The 13,705-nt window shown below is 42.9% G+C and overlaps 1 protein-coding gene across 9 annotated transcripts in view; it reads left to right on the top strand.

Moving 5' to 3' along the window:
- Positions 1–13,705, top strand: part of Nf2 (NF2, moesin-ezrin-radixin like (MERLIN) tumor suppressor) — an 83,758-nt gene that overhangs the window by 16,416 nt on the left and 53,637 nt on the right. For 6 of the 9 annotated variants that reach the window (XM_060365579.1, XM_060365580.1, XM_060365581.1 and 3 more), the window contains exons 2-3: positions 10,971–11,096; positions 13,074–13,196. The exons of the other annotated variants lie outside the window; for them this stretch is intronic. In XM_060365579.1, the coding sequence (XP_060221562.1) occupies positions 10,971–11,096; positions 13,074–13,196 (249 nt within the window). The remainder of the gene's footprint in view (positions 1–10,970; positions 11,097–13,073; positions 13,197–13,705) is intronic. 9 annotated transcript variants of the gene reach the window in all.

Raw genomic sequence — 13,705 nt, 5'->3', positions numbered from 1 at the left:
GGGTAAAAACAAGAATCTTGGGGAAGATAAACTTGCTTTTTCCTGTATGTGAAGTACGTATTAACTCTTGCATGATATTGGGTGAATAGTGAAGAGTTGAAGGCATAGTTCTTAGAAAGGTCTAGAAGCACATAGCTCTGATGACTTGTGAGTGTGTAGATGGAGTTATAATAAGGTCAGGTAGTTGGTTGCTGGAGAAAAGAAGCAATTGATGGAAAGCCTTGAAACTAATAATTTCTATAGATTGGGCACAATAAAGGATGATTGGAGGACTGGGAGAGAAAAATTAATTGCTGTAGTTGATTATGGCAGGAGATTGGAGGATTTGTTTTTTTTTTGTTGTTGTTGTTTCACTATTTAGCCCTCCCTGGCTGCCCTAGTACTCAATTTGTAAACCAGCCTGGCCTTGAACTCACAGAGATCGACCTGCCTCCTAAGTGCTGGCATTAAAGGTGTGCTCCAACACCATCAGGCTAGATTAGAGGATTTTTTTTTTTTTTAATTCTGCAAAGTAGTGGTTTCAGCTTGTGATGAGGGATATAGGCTTCAGGACTAGCAGAGCAATAATAACAAATCAAACTTTCGGTTATGTTCTTATTTTTATATGGAGGATCCCTTGTTTCCTTATGCTGAGCAGTAATGCCTACAATGCAAGGGATGTGTCCCTTAATTGTAAGACTGAAAGGCAGGCTGTTTTGCAGTTTAAATTCAGGAGACAGAAAAACCTGCTTTTATGGTGTAGTTTTATTCCTTGCTTTTTAATGTTTTTGATTAATCAGATTTTAATAGAGTTCATTTTTCACTTGAGTAGCAAAGTTATCTGTATAAATGTTTGGGAGCAGGATGCTAGGAATTGAATAAACTGGGCAGAAATTACACCACAGAGTTGCATCCTCAGTCCCTAATAATTCTTTCCATTGTGTCTTTTGTTTGTTTTGACTTTTGATTTTTTTGAGACAGGTTTGTCACTCTGTAGCTTTGGCTGGCCCATAACTTGCTGTGTAGAGCAAATATGCTTTGAACTCTTGGTAATCTTTCTTACAAGATTTGCAAGGAGTGCACCACCCTGCCTAGCCGGGCTGTTGATTGTATAAATTGAAACATTTGATCTCTCTCTCTCTCTCTGTGTGTGCGTGTGCGTATGTGTGTGTGCGCGTGCACGCGCGCGGGTATGTGTGTTTGTGTTCGGGGCTGAAACAGTCTATGCAGATCAGGCTGACCTTATATTTCCAGAGGTCTGCCTAGCTCTTTGCCCCCATGTCTTAAGATTAAAGGTGTTTGCCAACATGGCTGTTTATCTCTTTTTTCAAAATAGATAAATAAATAAAAGTTGTATTAAGGTTTTAATCTTTTAAATGAACTTCTTAAATTTCCAAGTCTTCTATAAATTTGTTCTCATCGGCCAGTTCTGATGACAAATGTCTGCTGTGGGTAAACGTTGAGCAGGGAAATCTGAGTCCTTCTTGAGTTTTCCGTTTCTGAAATAACGGCACAAATCAGGGCATAGGCCCTGAACCAGGGAAGCGCGGCCCTGGCACACTATGTGTAAGGAGTCTAATCTTTCTACAGGTTTATGTAGAACGCCAGAGCAGCTTGTGAGCTAATTGGAAGGATCTGATAAGCAAATGGGCTTCTCTGGTTCCCCTTCTCTTTCTTTCTTTTTTGAATCAGTAGCCAAACACCAGCACTGTGGCTGCTGGTTGAGGGCCCACCTCCATGTCCCTGAAAAGCCTGTCTTGGCTCTCTCCGGTTTTGAGTTGTATGTGAAGTCCAAGTTCTTCTGTGGGCTCTAATTCATAGACATTTCACATCTAGCATCCCAGTTGGGTTTACTTCCTTCAGGAGAGTTGACCATGTCTTGCTGTGGTCTTCCACCAACCTGTGGCCAGTTTCCTGTCACCCTGCAATGTAGTATCAGCATGTAAAGGAGTTTGATTGTCAGAAGCTACATAGCGCTACCGGAGAAAATAATGCAGTGTGAAGACTGGCAAAGTCAGAAAACAAATGACAGTGTTAGGATTTCATGCAACCCAGGCCAACTGGTAAGATGGTTGCCCAGGCTAATAGACTCCAATCAACTCCACGGGTTATTGGTACCATTTCCATCCTGTAACTGAAAAGTGCTGCATTCTAGCTATGTTCCTGCAGTGGAGGGTAAGTGTTCAGTGCTATTTACTTAAAACATTCTAAAATTGATAAATGACAAGTACTTCACTCTGGGTAAAGCTTGTAAATCTAGCCCATATAAAAAATAACAAGCTGACAGCACTTAGCCCTGTTTATAAAGTTCATACACATCTGTCTTTGATACAGGCGCAATATATATCTATGACATCACACTGCAGCCTGTTAAAGTAACAGGAAAGCAAGCAAGCACGGCCACAGCCAAGCAGCTTCCAGAGGCTTTCCTTCCAGTCCCTCTGTCTGAAGGGCACTGTAAGGACAGGAGGCCTGCAGAGGGGGCACTTCCATCTACTAGAGGCTGGATTTTTCATTCCTTTATGCCTTCTTTCTGCATTCCACCCTCTTTCCTTCTGCAATATGAACACCTGCCTCAGACTCTCTTTTCTTCTCTAGCTACGACCAGGAAAAAGGGCTGAAGAAGTGAGTAGAACAGTTGAATACTTTAGCCAGGTGGAAAGAGAGGGGTTTAAATGTACAGTTGATTAAAACCAGAGACTGTTTTGCTTTTGACAAACTGTTCAGAAAAAGACCATAAACCTAACACCAAAAGCTTACAGATTCTGTGTGCTACACAGGTTGACTCTTTGACTTGATTAGGGTCAGCAAGGGAATGAAGAAAGGAAAGCATTAAAGAAACAACCAAGATACACAGAAAAGCTGGGGTTGAAGGAGTGTGTGTGCTTTGATGTCCTCTGCAAGAGTAGTGAGTGTTCTTAACTGATGAGCCATCTCTCCAGTCCCCCCCCACCCCGCTATAATCTGAATTTAAAATAAATGTGATTTTCAAGATTATTTTAAGGCCTGTAGGACCATCTTGTGCCACCAAGATGATTTGGCAGGTAAAGATACTTGCCACCAAGCGTGATGACCTCAATTCAAAAGTTCTGGGGCCCGCATGGTAGAAGGAGAGGACTAATGCTTACCAAGTGTCCTCTAAACACAGGCTCTCACATATGCATGTACACAAACACAAATGTACAAAAATGTTAAAGGTCTATCATAGTGTAAATGTAGGTCTGAAAGGCTTATGTGTCATCAGGTATCAGAAACACTTTTTTTTTTTTCTTCCTTAGACAGCATCTTACTCTACAGTTCAGGCTAGCTCAGAATTTGTGTCCATTTTCCAAAGGGCTAAGATTACAAGCTTGTGCCATTAAGCCTTGGCTAGGAATGTTTTAATAGGAAAATAAATAGGAAATACATACCATTCATTGTGACTTCTACTCCTACAGATACTATTGTATCTGTACAAATGCATTTCTGCTTTGATCCAGTGCCCTGACACATCCTGGTCCCAGATCAGCTGTGCAGAATGAGAATTGTCACATGTACTGGGCCAATGCTACATATTCAGTCCTGCATTGAACATTTAGTACTGCAGATTGGAAATCATGCTGTTTGTCAGATCCTAGAAAAGTGCAGAGAACATTCCTTTACTTCGCAACAGCTTGGACCCAAGTGCAGACACGCTGTTCCTTCAGGCTGGCATGACCTTCCTTTTGTCAGCTCTTTCTCTGCAACACCCAGCTCAGTCAGTTTCTCCTCAGTGAAGCCCCCTTCCCGAAAGTCTCCTGGGCTGGACTTGTGTTCCCACAACAGCCTGTTCTGTTAGCACTTAGCAGATTTGTTTTTCCTTATCCATTTACCTGTCTTCCCTGTCAGACACAAGGGGAACTGTGTCTTGTCCTGAATTCATCATTTATCTCCTCTGCTGAGCACAAAGACTAGGATGTAGTGGGTGCTCAATAAGTGTTTGTCAAATGAGTGATAGCATAGTTAGCTGGATGAGGATTGATGGTGCCCTTTCCCATCTGTCATCCATCACTGTGGTGTGAAGTGGGCCTGGGAGGCTTTAAGCAGCACCACTTGAGAATCAAGGCAGGGAGACGGAGTGGGAATTAACAATAACCACCCCCTAGTGAGTGTTTATTTGCTCTGGGCCCAGCACTGTCTTAGTCTTTTTAAATGTATTAATGCACTTAATCCTTAGGTCAATCTGCTAAGACAGGTTCTGCTTATTATCCTTGTCGAAGCATGAGGAAGTTCAATAACGTGCGCAAGGTCACACAGCAACAGCGCTGAGCTATCTACTGCGGGCAGATCACTCACTGACCTATGCCTTTTTGGCTGGTTCTTGGAAAGAAGCCCTGATACCTTGAGGCATCTATCTTGTATAATGATTTAACTTGCCTTTTGTGTGTCTAGAATAGTACCAGTTGTGTTCTATCCTTAAAAGACTGGAGAAATAGTCACCAGATTATTTTCTGGGTTCTTGGTTTAGATGCCAGAAGTAGAGTTGGATAGTTGACAAAACACTGTGTTTAGATGATGGGGATTTTGTTTTTGGTTTTGTTGTTGTTGTTTTGTTTTTTGAGGCCGGGTCTCAGTATGTAGTCTTGGCTGGACTGGAATTCACTGTGTAGAACAGGCTGGTCTCAAACTCAAAATCCACCTGCCTCCCAAGTGCTGGGATTTAAGGCATAGCCTGTTACACCCAGAGCCTGCCCTCTGTTTTTTTGAGATAGTCTTACTATAGCACTTAGGCTGACATTGAACTCACTCAGTTCTTCTGCTTCAGCCTCTTGAGTGCTAGGACTACAGGTGTGTACCACCGTGTGCAGCTGTGGTTTAGTTCTCATCTCAATTATTTTTAATCTCTGATCTCTGAGTGTGTGTGTGTGTGTGTGTGTGTCTCAAGAGCAGACACGCTGTTCCTCCAGTCTGGCATGACCTTCCTTTTGTCAGCTCTTTCTCTGCAATACCCAGCTCAGCCAGTGTCTCCTCAGAGAAGTCCCCCATTCCCGTGGGTCTTCTGGGCAGGACTTGTGATGAGGAAACAGAAAATCTCTTTTTTTTTTTTTTTTTGCCACATGTGGGTCCTGAGAGTCAGACTCAGGTGGTCAAGGCTTGGTGGCAGGGTTCCTTTACCTGTGAGCCATTTCACTGGCTCAGTTTGGTTTTCTTGTAAATGCAGAAGTATTTTCCAATCAACCTAGAATATTCCATTTCCCGTAAGGCCCCTTTTGTTCTAGATCTTTGCATACCCTATTTTCTCTGCCTGCAACCCTTCCCTGCTCTCTGCTTCTCCAAAACCATCCTTTTAACTCAGCTTCTCTTTTCCACCACGAGTCAGTTTAGATGTCACTTCTGTGAAGGGGGATGTCTTTCTGAGGAGTCCCAGCAGTCCCTGGGTACCTCTGTTATAACAACTGCTTCAGTGTTGAAACCTCATTGTGATGATCATATGTTCTTGCCTGGCTTCTGCTCAAAAGTAGAAACAGGAAGACTTGTCCTTTGTTCCCCATTGGCCCCCAGTACCTTGAGCTGGACTTAGGCACAATGTATGTTCACTGTACATTTGGAGAAGGAGTGTATGTAGGAGCTAACTCTTCTCTAAGCTCTGGAGACTGGGTTCCAGTCAGCCATATTAAACAGCTACTGTTGTACGTGTCTTGTGTATGCTGTATACTCCTCATTGGTCACTGGGATGATGACTAAAGCTAGTCCTAGTTAGAGATGCCCACAGCCTGGAGAGATCTTTAAAGGCAAGGAGTCACTTAGAACTGCACTGGTCTACTGCAGTGGACCAGACATAAAAATAATCATGTTCAAGCAAGTCACCCTGTATCAAGAAAGCCCAGCCTCCCTTCCACAGGAACTTGAAAACTCTAGAGCACCTTCTTGTTTTTAGAGAAACAGAAATTCAAGTAAGGAAGACAAAGGAGACCTCATGCATTTGAGAAAAAAACATGTTGAAAAGCACAATCTTTTATAGGTAATTTGTGGAAATTAACCAAACAGAAAACTCTGGTCTTTTTATTTGATTGTTTTTGAGGCTCTCTATATAGCTAAAGCTGGCCTCCTGCCTCAACCTCTCCAGTGTTAGGATTCCAGGTGTCTGGCAAAACAAACAAGCAAACAAGAACCAAAAAACCAAAACAAAACCTTATTAGTTGCTTAAAGACAGAGACAAACATTTTATTTTGTTTTGGAATGAGGTCCCACTATATTTCCCAAGGTTATCCTGAATTACTGGCCTCCACCAGTCTTCTTGTCTCAATTTAGAATGTTGTGTTTTATTTTTTAATATTAAAAAATTAATTATTTTATTTGCATTGGTGTTCTGTCTCCATGTATGTCTATGTGGGGGTGTCAGATCCCCTGGAATTGGAATTACAGACAGTTGGGAACTGCCATGTGGGTACTGGGATTTGAACCTAGGTGCTTGGAAGAACAGCCAGTACTCTTCACGGCTGAGCCATCTCATCAGCCCTGAATGTTTTGGTTTATAAATGAAGGCCTTTAAAGGCTGTTTGTTTGTTTTGAGACAGGGTTTCTCTGTGTAGCCTTGGCTGTTCTAGACTAGCTTTGTAGACCAGGCTGGCCTTGAGCTCACAGCAATCTGCCTGCTTCTGCCTCTTTGAGTGCTTGTATCACAGACATGTGCCACTGCACCTGGCGTAAGGCTTTTGGGTTTTTAAAAACATTTAAATTTACTCTGTGTCTGTGTAGGAGCATGTGAAGGTCAGGGGATGTGTTATGGGATTAGCTCTCTCCTACCATGTTGGTCCCAGAGAAGGAACTGTGGTCCTTAGACTTTATGACATGTGTAGCTGAGCCAGCTCCCTGGCCTAGAGGGCTTGAAGCTTAAGTCAAATGTCTTTAGAGCATCTCTAGTTTACTGGGTTTTTTGTTGTTGTTGTTTTTTGTTTTTGTTTTTTTTGAGACAGGGTAGACTTGGTTGACCTGGAATTTACTGTCTAGACCAGGCTGGTTTTGAACTCATAGAGATCTGCCTGCCTCTGCCTCCTGAGTGCTGGAATTAAAGGCACATACTACCAGTCCACCTGTTTTCTTTAGGCAGTTTAACTAATCTTGTCTAAAACTTAATTGCTCATCTGTTTTTTTCCCAACTTGCTGCTTTTTTCTGTGTTCCTTCTTTTTTTTAGTGGGATATAAGGTGCTCAAGCTGGAAATGCAGGTAGGTGTCCTTCTTGAATTTTTCTCCCTCTAGCCTGTTGTGGCGCTGGTTCTCGGACTGCCTCTTTTCCACTTCCCCTCTCTCCCACTGTCTTTTGATGGCAGGAGGCGTCTGTTCTGTGCTCTTGTCCAGACTGCAGCTGTTCCTTCCCTGTAGCTCATCCCTCACCCGTTAGAGTACACGCAAAAAGCAGATGAGTCCTCAAAGCCACCTGCTCCGGCATCAAGTGTCATTCCCACCACCCCCACTCCTAAGGCTGGCTGTCAGCTTCAGCCCTATCAGATACATGACTGAAGGTTCCCTGTACAGATCATAGTTTTTATTGTTGTTGTTTTAAGAGAGTTTCTTTCCTTCATCACTGAACCCTTACTTATTCTTGGAGTCTTTTCCCCACAGACATTCTGCTTCTGCCATTGTATAGCCTCAGTATCTGATACTCTATATGCTCTAAAGCACTTGTTAGAAAACTGGCTGTGATCACACAGAGCTGTATCTGACTCTTCTGAAAAGGGGTTCTGTCTCAGTATTGGTCACTCATTGGCCAAGGTAGGGACAAAAAGATTTGATGATCACAGAGCTGGAAAAGGGTGTTTGTGAGACTAGGACTTTGCCTACCTTGGATTACCATGAAAAAGGGGCCAGTGTTTATTTTGGCAGACTGCCAAATAATTGGTGACTCAGTTTACTTGGTTTTACAGAGAGAACATGGGTTCACAGCGGGTGAGTGCTGAGGCTCATTTCCAGCTCTAATAGTCTGTGATCTTTTGCACCAATGTTAAAATATAAGTAGGAAAAAAAAATGTAAGTAGGGCATTCTGAATTGTTCTGAGAATTGTTTCTTCTTCTCTTTATTGCAGGCTCCATGGGGGTAAAGACGTTGTCTTTTTGCACTTAATAAAAATAGGTCTGCATTTTTTTTTTTTTTCAATGCAGTTTATTCAGGAACATTGAACAATCCTCGGACCCCGGGGAAAGCCAGCCCACAGCTTAAATAGCCTCTGGGTAGCCAACCCAGGCGTGCCACGGGGGCAATGCAGATAGGTCCACATACATGGAAGCAAGCCAGATCCTCGGCCTTAGATAGGTCTGCATTTTAAAAACACAGAAGTAGAGAGGGATCTAGGAAAACTGTGTCAATACAATATTGTGTTGAGGTTTTCAGCTCTCCAGTGTGGAGGCTCACCCATTGTCCCCTTGGAAGCTTTCTTTCCTTCCAGTGCCCTCCTCATCCTGCTTCTGACAGCCCTTTGTGCCAAGGTCTGTCTGGCCATGGTTGAGAGTTCTGGTGGATTGGGAGTGATACCCTGATCCTCTTGGTCCTTGGGTGTTTAACTTAAATGCCTGTTCTTTAGTGGCACATTATCTTGTGGCAAGGTAGGCATTTATAATTTATATACTGTGTGCTGCTTAAAATAGAGACAAGAGGGTAATCAACATCCTGAAGCTTCCAGATTTCAAAAATAACATTTCTTCACTTAAATCTGCCTGTAGGAATTAAGACCTTCCTTCCAAGGATTAAAAAACTCTCTGTCCAGTTGACAAATGTGTGCCTATTATCTAGCCTTATAAAAGGTGGAAAGAAGTTGTGTTCTTAGAATAAACCCATTTATTTTTTCTATTGAAATATCTCTAAAGATTTCCATCATTGAATTATTGCAGAGACCTCACTATGGTCAGAGCGGGGGTGGGGCCAAGGATGCAGGACAGATAGGAGAAACGCCTGGCCTGGCAGAGGACCAAAGCCAACATGCCACCTATATGCTGAGGTCTTCTTTGGGTTGCTGACTCTGGCTGTAAACAGAACGAGATGGCCTCTCCTGCTGAGGACTTGCAGAGGACTTTTCCTTCACATCTGTTCAACATAGATTGGAGCTGGGAGTGTGGTTCAGTGGTAGGATACTTGCCTACGATGGGCAAGACCCTGAGTTTGATCCCTAACACTTGGGGTGGGGAATGGTAAAGGGGTAGGCAAGATGGCTAGTGGGTAAAGGCACTTACTGAACAAGCCTGTCTACCTGAGTTTGATTCCCCAAAGCCATAGAAAGGTCAAAGGAAAGAAGCAACTCCACCAAATTGTCCTTTGAACTTCACATACACACCGGGGCACACACTCCATGACAAACATTGAGGTCAACCTCATTTTCCTCAGGAGCTGTTCGCTTTGTTTGTGTTTTTAAATTTTACTTGTTTGTATGTGTATGTAGGTGTGAGTGGAGGTCAGAGGACAGCCAGGGGAGTCAGTTCTCTTCTACCATATAGTCCCAAGGATTGAACTCAGACTGGAGCTGTCGGGCTTGACAGCAAGAGCCCTTATTCAGGCAGCAGTTTCACCGGGCCCCATGTTTTTTGTTCTTTTGTTTTTATTTTATTATTATTATTTTTTAAGATTTATTTATTACTTATGCAATGTGTGTTAGCATGTACACCTGCACGCCAGAAGAGGGAACCAGATTTCATGTTTAGATGGGTGTGAGCCACCATGTGGTTGCTGGGAATTGAACTCAGGACCTTTGGGAAGAGCAATCAGTGCTCTTATCCTCTGAGCCATTTCCCCAGCACCTTGTTTTTATTTTTTTAAGCTAAATGCTCACTGGGACCTGGGGTTCCTTTATTAGGTGAGGCTGGTTGGCAAGTGAGCCCTACCCCTTACCCAACCCCACCACACCTCTCCAGTGCCGGGATTACAAGCATGGGCCACCACAAACAACTTTTTACATGAATGCTGGGATCCAACTGGGGTTGTCGTGCTTGTGTGACAAGCACTTGGCTGATGGAGCTATGTTTCTGATGGGTAGAGGTTTTCTCCTGAGGGTGGGAAAGGTACACGGGCTTCTGCAATCAGGTGGTCTCATCGCTCCCTCACATTCCAATCTCAAGATTGGTCATGCATGTGTTTTCATATGTTCCTAAGTGTGCCTAAGTGTTGATGAGTGTTGCTGTGATGCGTGGGTAGCTGGAGAGGGTCTCCAGCAGGCAACGGTTGAGAGGTCATACAGGAAAAACCTGCTTGACACATAGCCACTAGGTGGCATCATTTCCTCAGCTGCCCTGCACCCTCGTTCCCTGTGAAGATGTTGGAGCTTGCTTTTTCCAGCTACACCGCTGAGTAGCAGAAAGGTTTAGCAGTGAACCTTGAAGTCCCTTTGAAAGTGGGACTGTGGAATAAAGGTACCATGGTATATTGGTGTCTTTTCATCACCTGAGTTTGGACACTGAACATTTAGAATTGCTCTTTGTGAGCATGGGCCCAACCAGGCATCCTGAGAGAGACCTGCAATTGGCCTATCTGGTCTCCCGTTCTTCTGTTATACAATTTCTAGCTTTTATTACAGCTTCTATAGATTTAATTTTAATTTTTACGAGTAAAACTAGTCTTTAAGTTAAAAAAGAAAAAAAAACAACTTACCTTTTATCAAAAGATAGTCACAATTTAAAGAAAAAAAATCTCAAGGGAGTTAGTGTCTCACAAACTAGCCATCTTCCTGGACTAATTCAGGAGCTTGACTCTCCTAAATGAGGCTGCTTATTTACCAGGTTTCCTAAATTAGCACCTTTGGGGATATTGAGATCTCTACAGAACTGTCCAAGGAGGTATTGTGTGTGTGTTCCACGGCGATTAAGCCATTAAGCTCTAATTGGTATTTTCCCACTCATGGTTTTTTGTGGGAAGCTTTAAAATTATTTAGGAATTCAGTGCTCATCAGCCATTTTGGTGACAGTAGAGAGTGCTGAGAACAGCTTTGTATGTGAGCCGATTATGATTTTTGCTCACAACATCCTTCCCTGTTGGTTTGTTATATTACAGATGAAATGGAAAGGGAAGGACCTGTTTGATTTGGTGTGCCGGACGCTGGGGCTTCGGGAAACCTGGTTCTTTGGACTGCAGTACACAATCAAGGACACCGTGGCTTGGCTCAAAATGGACAAGAAGGTTGGGCTAGATCTCCATGAAACCAGCAGGGGAGGCTTGTGCTTTCTGTTTTTGTTTTGTTTTTCCTGACCATGCACTTAGCTTATTTGCTCATTTTGGGGTGTGACAAGGACATGGTACAGAAGGGAGCAGGATTTTTTGTTATCTCAAGGCAGGGTTTCTCTGTGCAGTCCTGGCTGTCCTGGAACTCACTCTGTAGACCACGCTGGCCTCAAACTCACAGAAATCCACCTGCCTCTGCTGGGGTTAAAGCTGTGTATCACTATCACCTGACAGGGGCCAGTTTTAAAAATTAAGTCATGTATGTAGAAAACAGGTCCTACAGGCATTTCTACTCTCCATGGACTCTCCTAGATCTGCAGGACTCACCAGGACTCAACCTTGACCAGACTTTGTATCCATTGTCACTACCCTGTTTCCATGATTTTGGACATTACACCACTAGTCAGGTCTTATGGATGACATTACTTGTACCTTTGTATACTTCAAAAAATTTTTATTTTTTATTTTTTTATGTTTTTGAGAGATTCTCCTTAGGGCCCATGTTCTTTAGGGATTTTTTTTTTTAAGTCTTTGAGAACACCAACTAACTTAATCATTAATAAGAAAGAAAAGAAGTGAGATGAAGGAGCAATGCCCATTTCCTCCTCAGGGTTCTCTGGGGACTTCTTAAGCACAGGAAAACTAGGTTTCTAGCAGTTTGAAGGTGGCTTGAAATGGATGTGGCTTAAGGAAGCTGCCCATTGATGGGTTTCTGTAGTCACACAGAGACAGGCCTGTCTCTTTACCTGACAGGGAAGACAGCTGGAGAACAGGGCCAAAAGACCCCTGGATTCTTCCCAGAGTAACTCCATGTCTAATTCTGACCCTAAATGTTGCCCCTGAAGTCATCTACTGTATAATATAACCAACAAAAGCCTCTTGTCTTACTAGTGGTAAGTGAGGTGTTCAAATTTGTTCACAACATGTACATGATGATCACCTTCATGCTTAGAACTCCTGTTAGTTGTCAGTTTCAAATGGTCGTTCCAGTGATTAGAAACTCCAAATGCTACAAAGAGCCAGTGAATAGGAGGGCAACCTGGATTAGGTTTATTTCGAGTCCCTTGGGGACTGCCACTGGAATTTGGGCAGGCATGTGGAGAGTTATATATCAGAGACAGCAAAGCTTTCTGTATCTTTTTATGATTCTCAGCAAAGTGAATTTTAAATCATACCTGAGTGTTAGCCAAATGGATATTAGATTGAGGGCATCAGGAGTCATAGAACCTACTGCTCAAAGGAAATAAATTATGACACATGTTAATGGAGCCTGGTAGCATGTTTATGTCCTGAAATGAAATTCACTCTGGAGAGCAGATGGCTCAAGCTTTTCAGGGGGTGGGTGGGATTGTTAGAAGATTAAAAGCAGTGCTTTACTTATTGCACTGCAAGCATTTTGTGGACATCTCTGCAAGATTCCAGGAACAAAGCATTGCCATGATGCATATGTTTCACTTCTAATATTCATAACATATAAATGCTGTCACAAAAATCTAGCTTATTGTGTTTAAGCTGTGTTCCAGTAGGACCTATTAGAGTGGGCATTAAGAAAAAAAGGTAGATGATCCTATTTTGGAAAAAAAAAAAATTTAATCTTCAGTCTTCCTTTAAGGATAATGCCCAAGATCTTTGAGCTATACATTCTAGTTTGTAACTATTTTCTGTTTCTTTGAGAACACTTGTGCTGTCATTGTAGCTCTGCTCTTCCCTTGGGTTTATTGATTGATTTGGTTCAGAACCCCCGTGTGAAGTGGATATTGTATCCTGCTACAGATGGCTCTATGAATGCTTCCAACTGTAGAAACACAGCCTTTGGGAAATGTGAGGGATGTAACAGGGGAAGGGATTTATAGCTTCCCTGTGAAGCATGCATTGATGGTAGCGCATGAAGACGAGGGGCCAGCACAGCATGTCTTTTGCTCTGCAATTCTGCAGGTGTTGGATCATGATGTTTCGAAGGAAGAACCAGTTACCTTTCACTTCCTGGCCAAATTTTATCCTGAGAATGCTGAGGAGGAGCTAGTTCAAGAGATCACGCAACACTTATTTTTCTTACAGGTACAACAGCCCATACTGTCTCCCCAGTTCTAAGAGGACCAGCTTGGGTGTGGTTTCAGAAGCAGCCTAGGTGAATGAACCCCTTGAAGTTGACCACAAACACTTCTACATGCAGAAAATGTTCTGCTTCCAAGTAGTCAGTCTTTCGGTTCAATAATGGAAAGACAATCTTCAAAATAGAGCTTTACCCCAGTGATGAGAATTGCTGTCAGATGAAATTGCAGAGGTGTGATGATGAAGAATAGACAGTTAAGCAATAGGATATCTCCATGAAGATGGATCCCCGTTTCTTCCAGCTAACTTAAATGTTCTTTGAGGTTATGAAGAAAAGCCTCAGAGGCTTAGCAAAAAGTTCCTTTTTCAAGATCTGCCGTCTATCAAGGCAGGACTTCTGAATGGCACATTAGGTGTTCCAGAATTACAGGTCGACCATCTCGGAGCACAGGGAAGTGGTTTATTTAAGGATGGAAACCTTGCTGTGTCATAGGCAGTTTCATGGCCATCTGTAT

The sequence above is a fragment of the Meriones unguiculatus genome, chromosome 12, assembly GCF_030254825.1.
Source record: "Meriones unguiculatus strain TT.TT164.6M chromosome 12, Bangor_MerUng_6.1, whole genome shotgun sequence".
Taxonomy (NCBI): domain Eukaryota; kingdom Metazoa; phylum Chordata; class Mammalia; order Rodentia; family Muridae; genus Meriones; species Meriones unguiculatus.
Note: the sequence above shows the minus strand (reverse complement) of the source record. Positions and strands in the feature narration are given on the sequence as shown.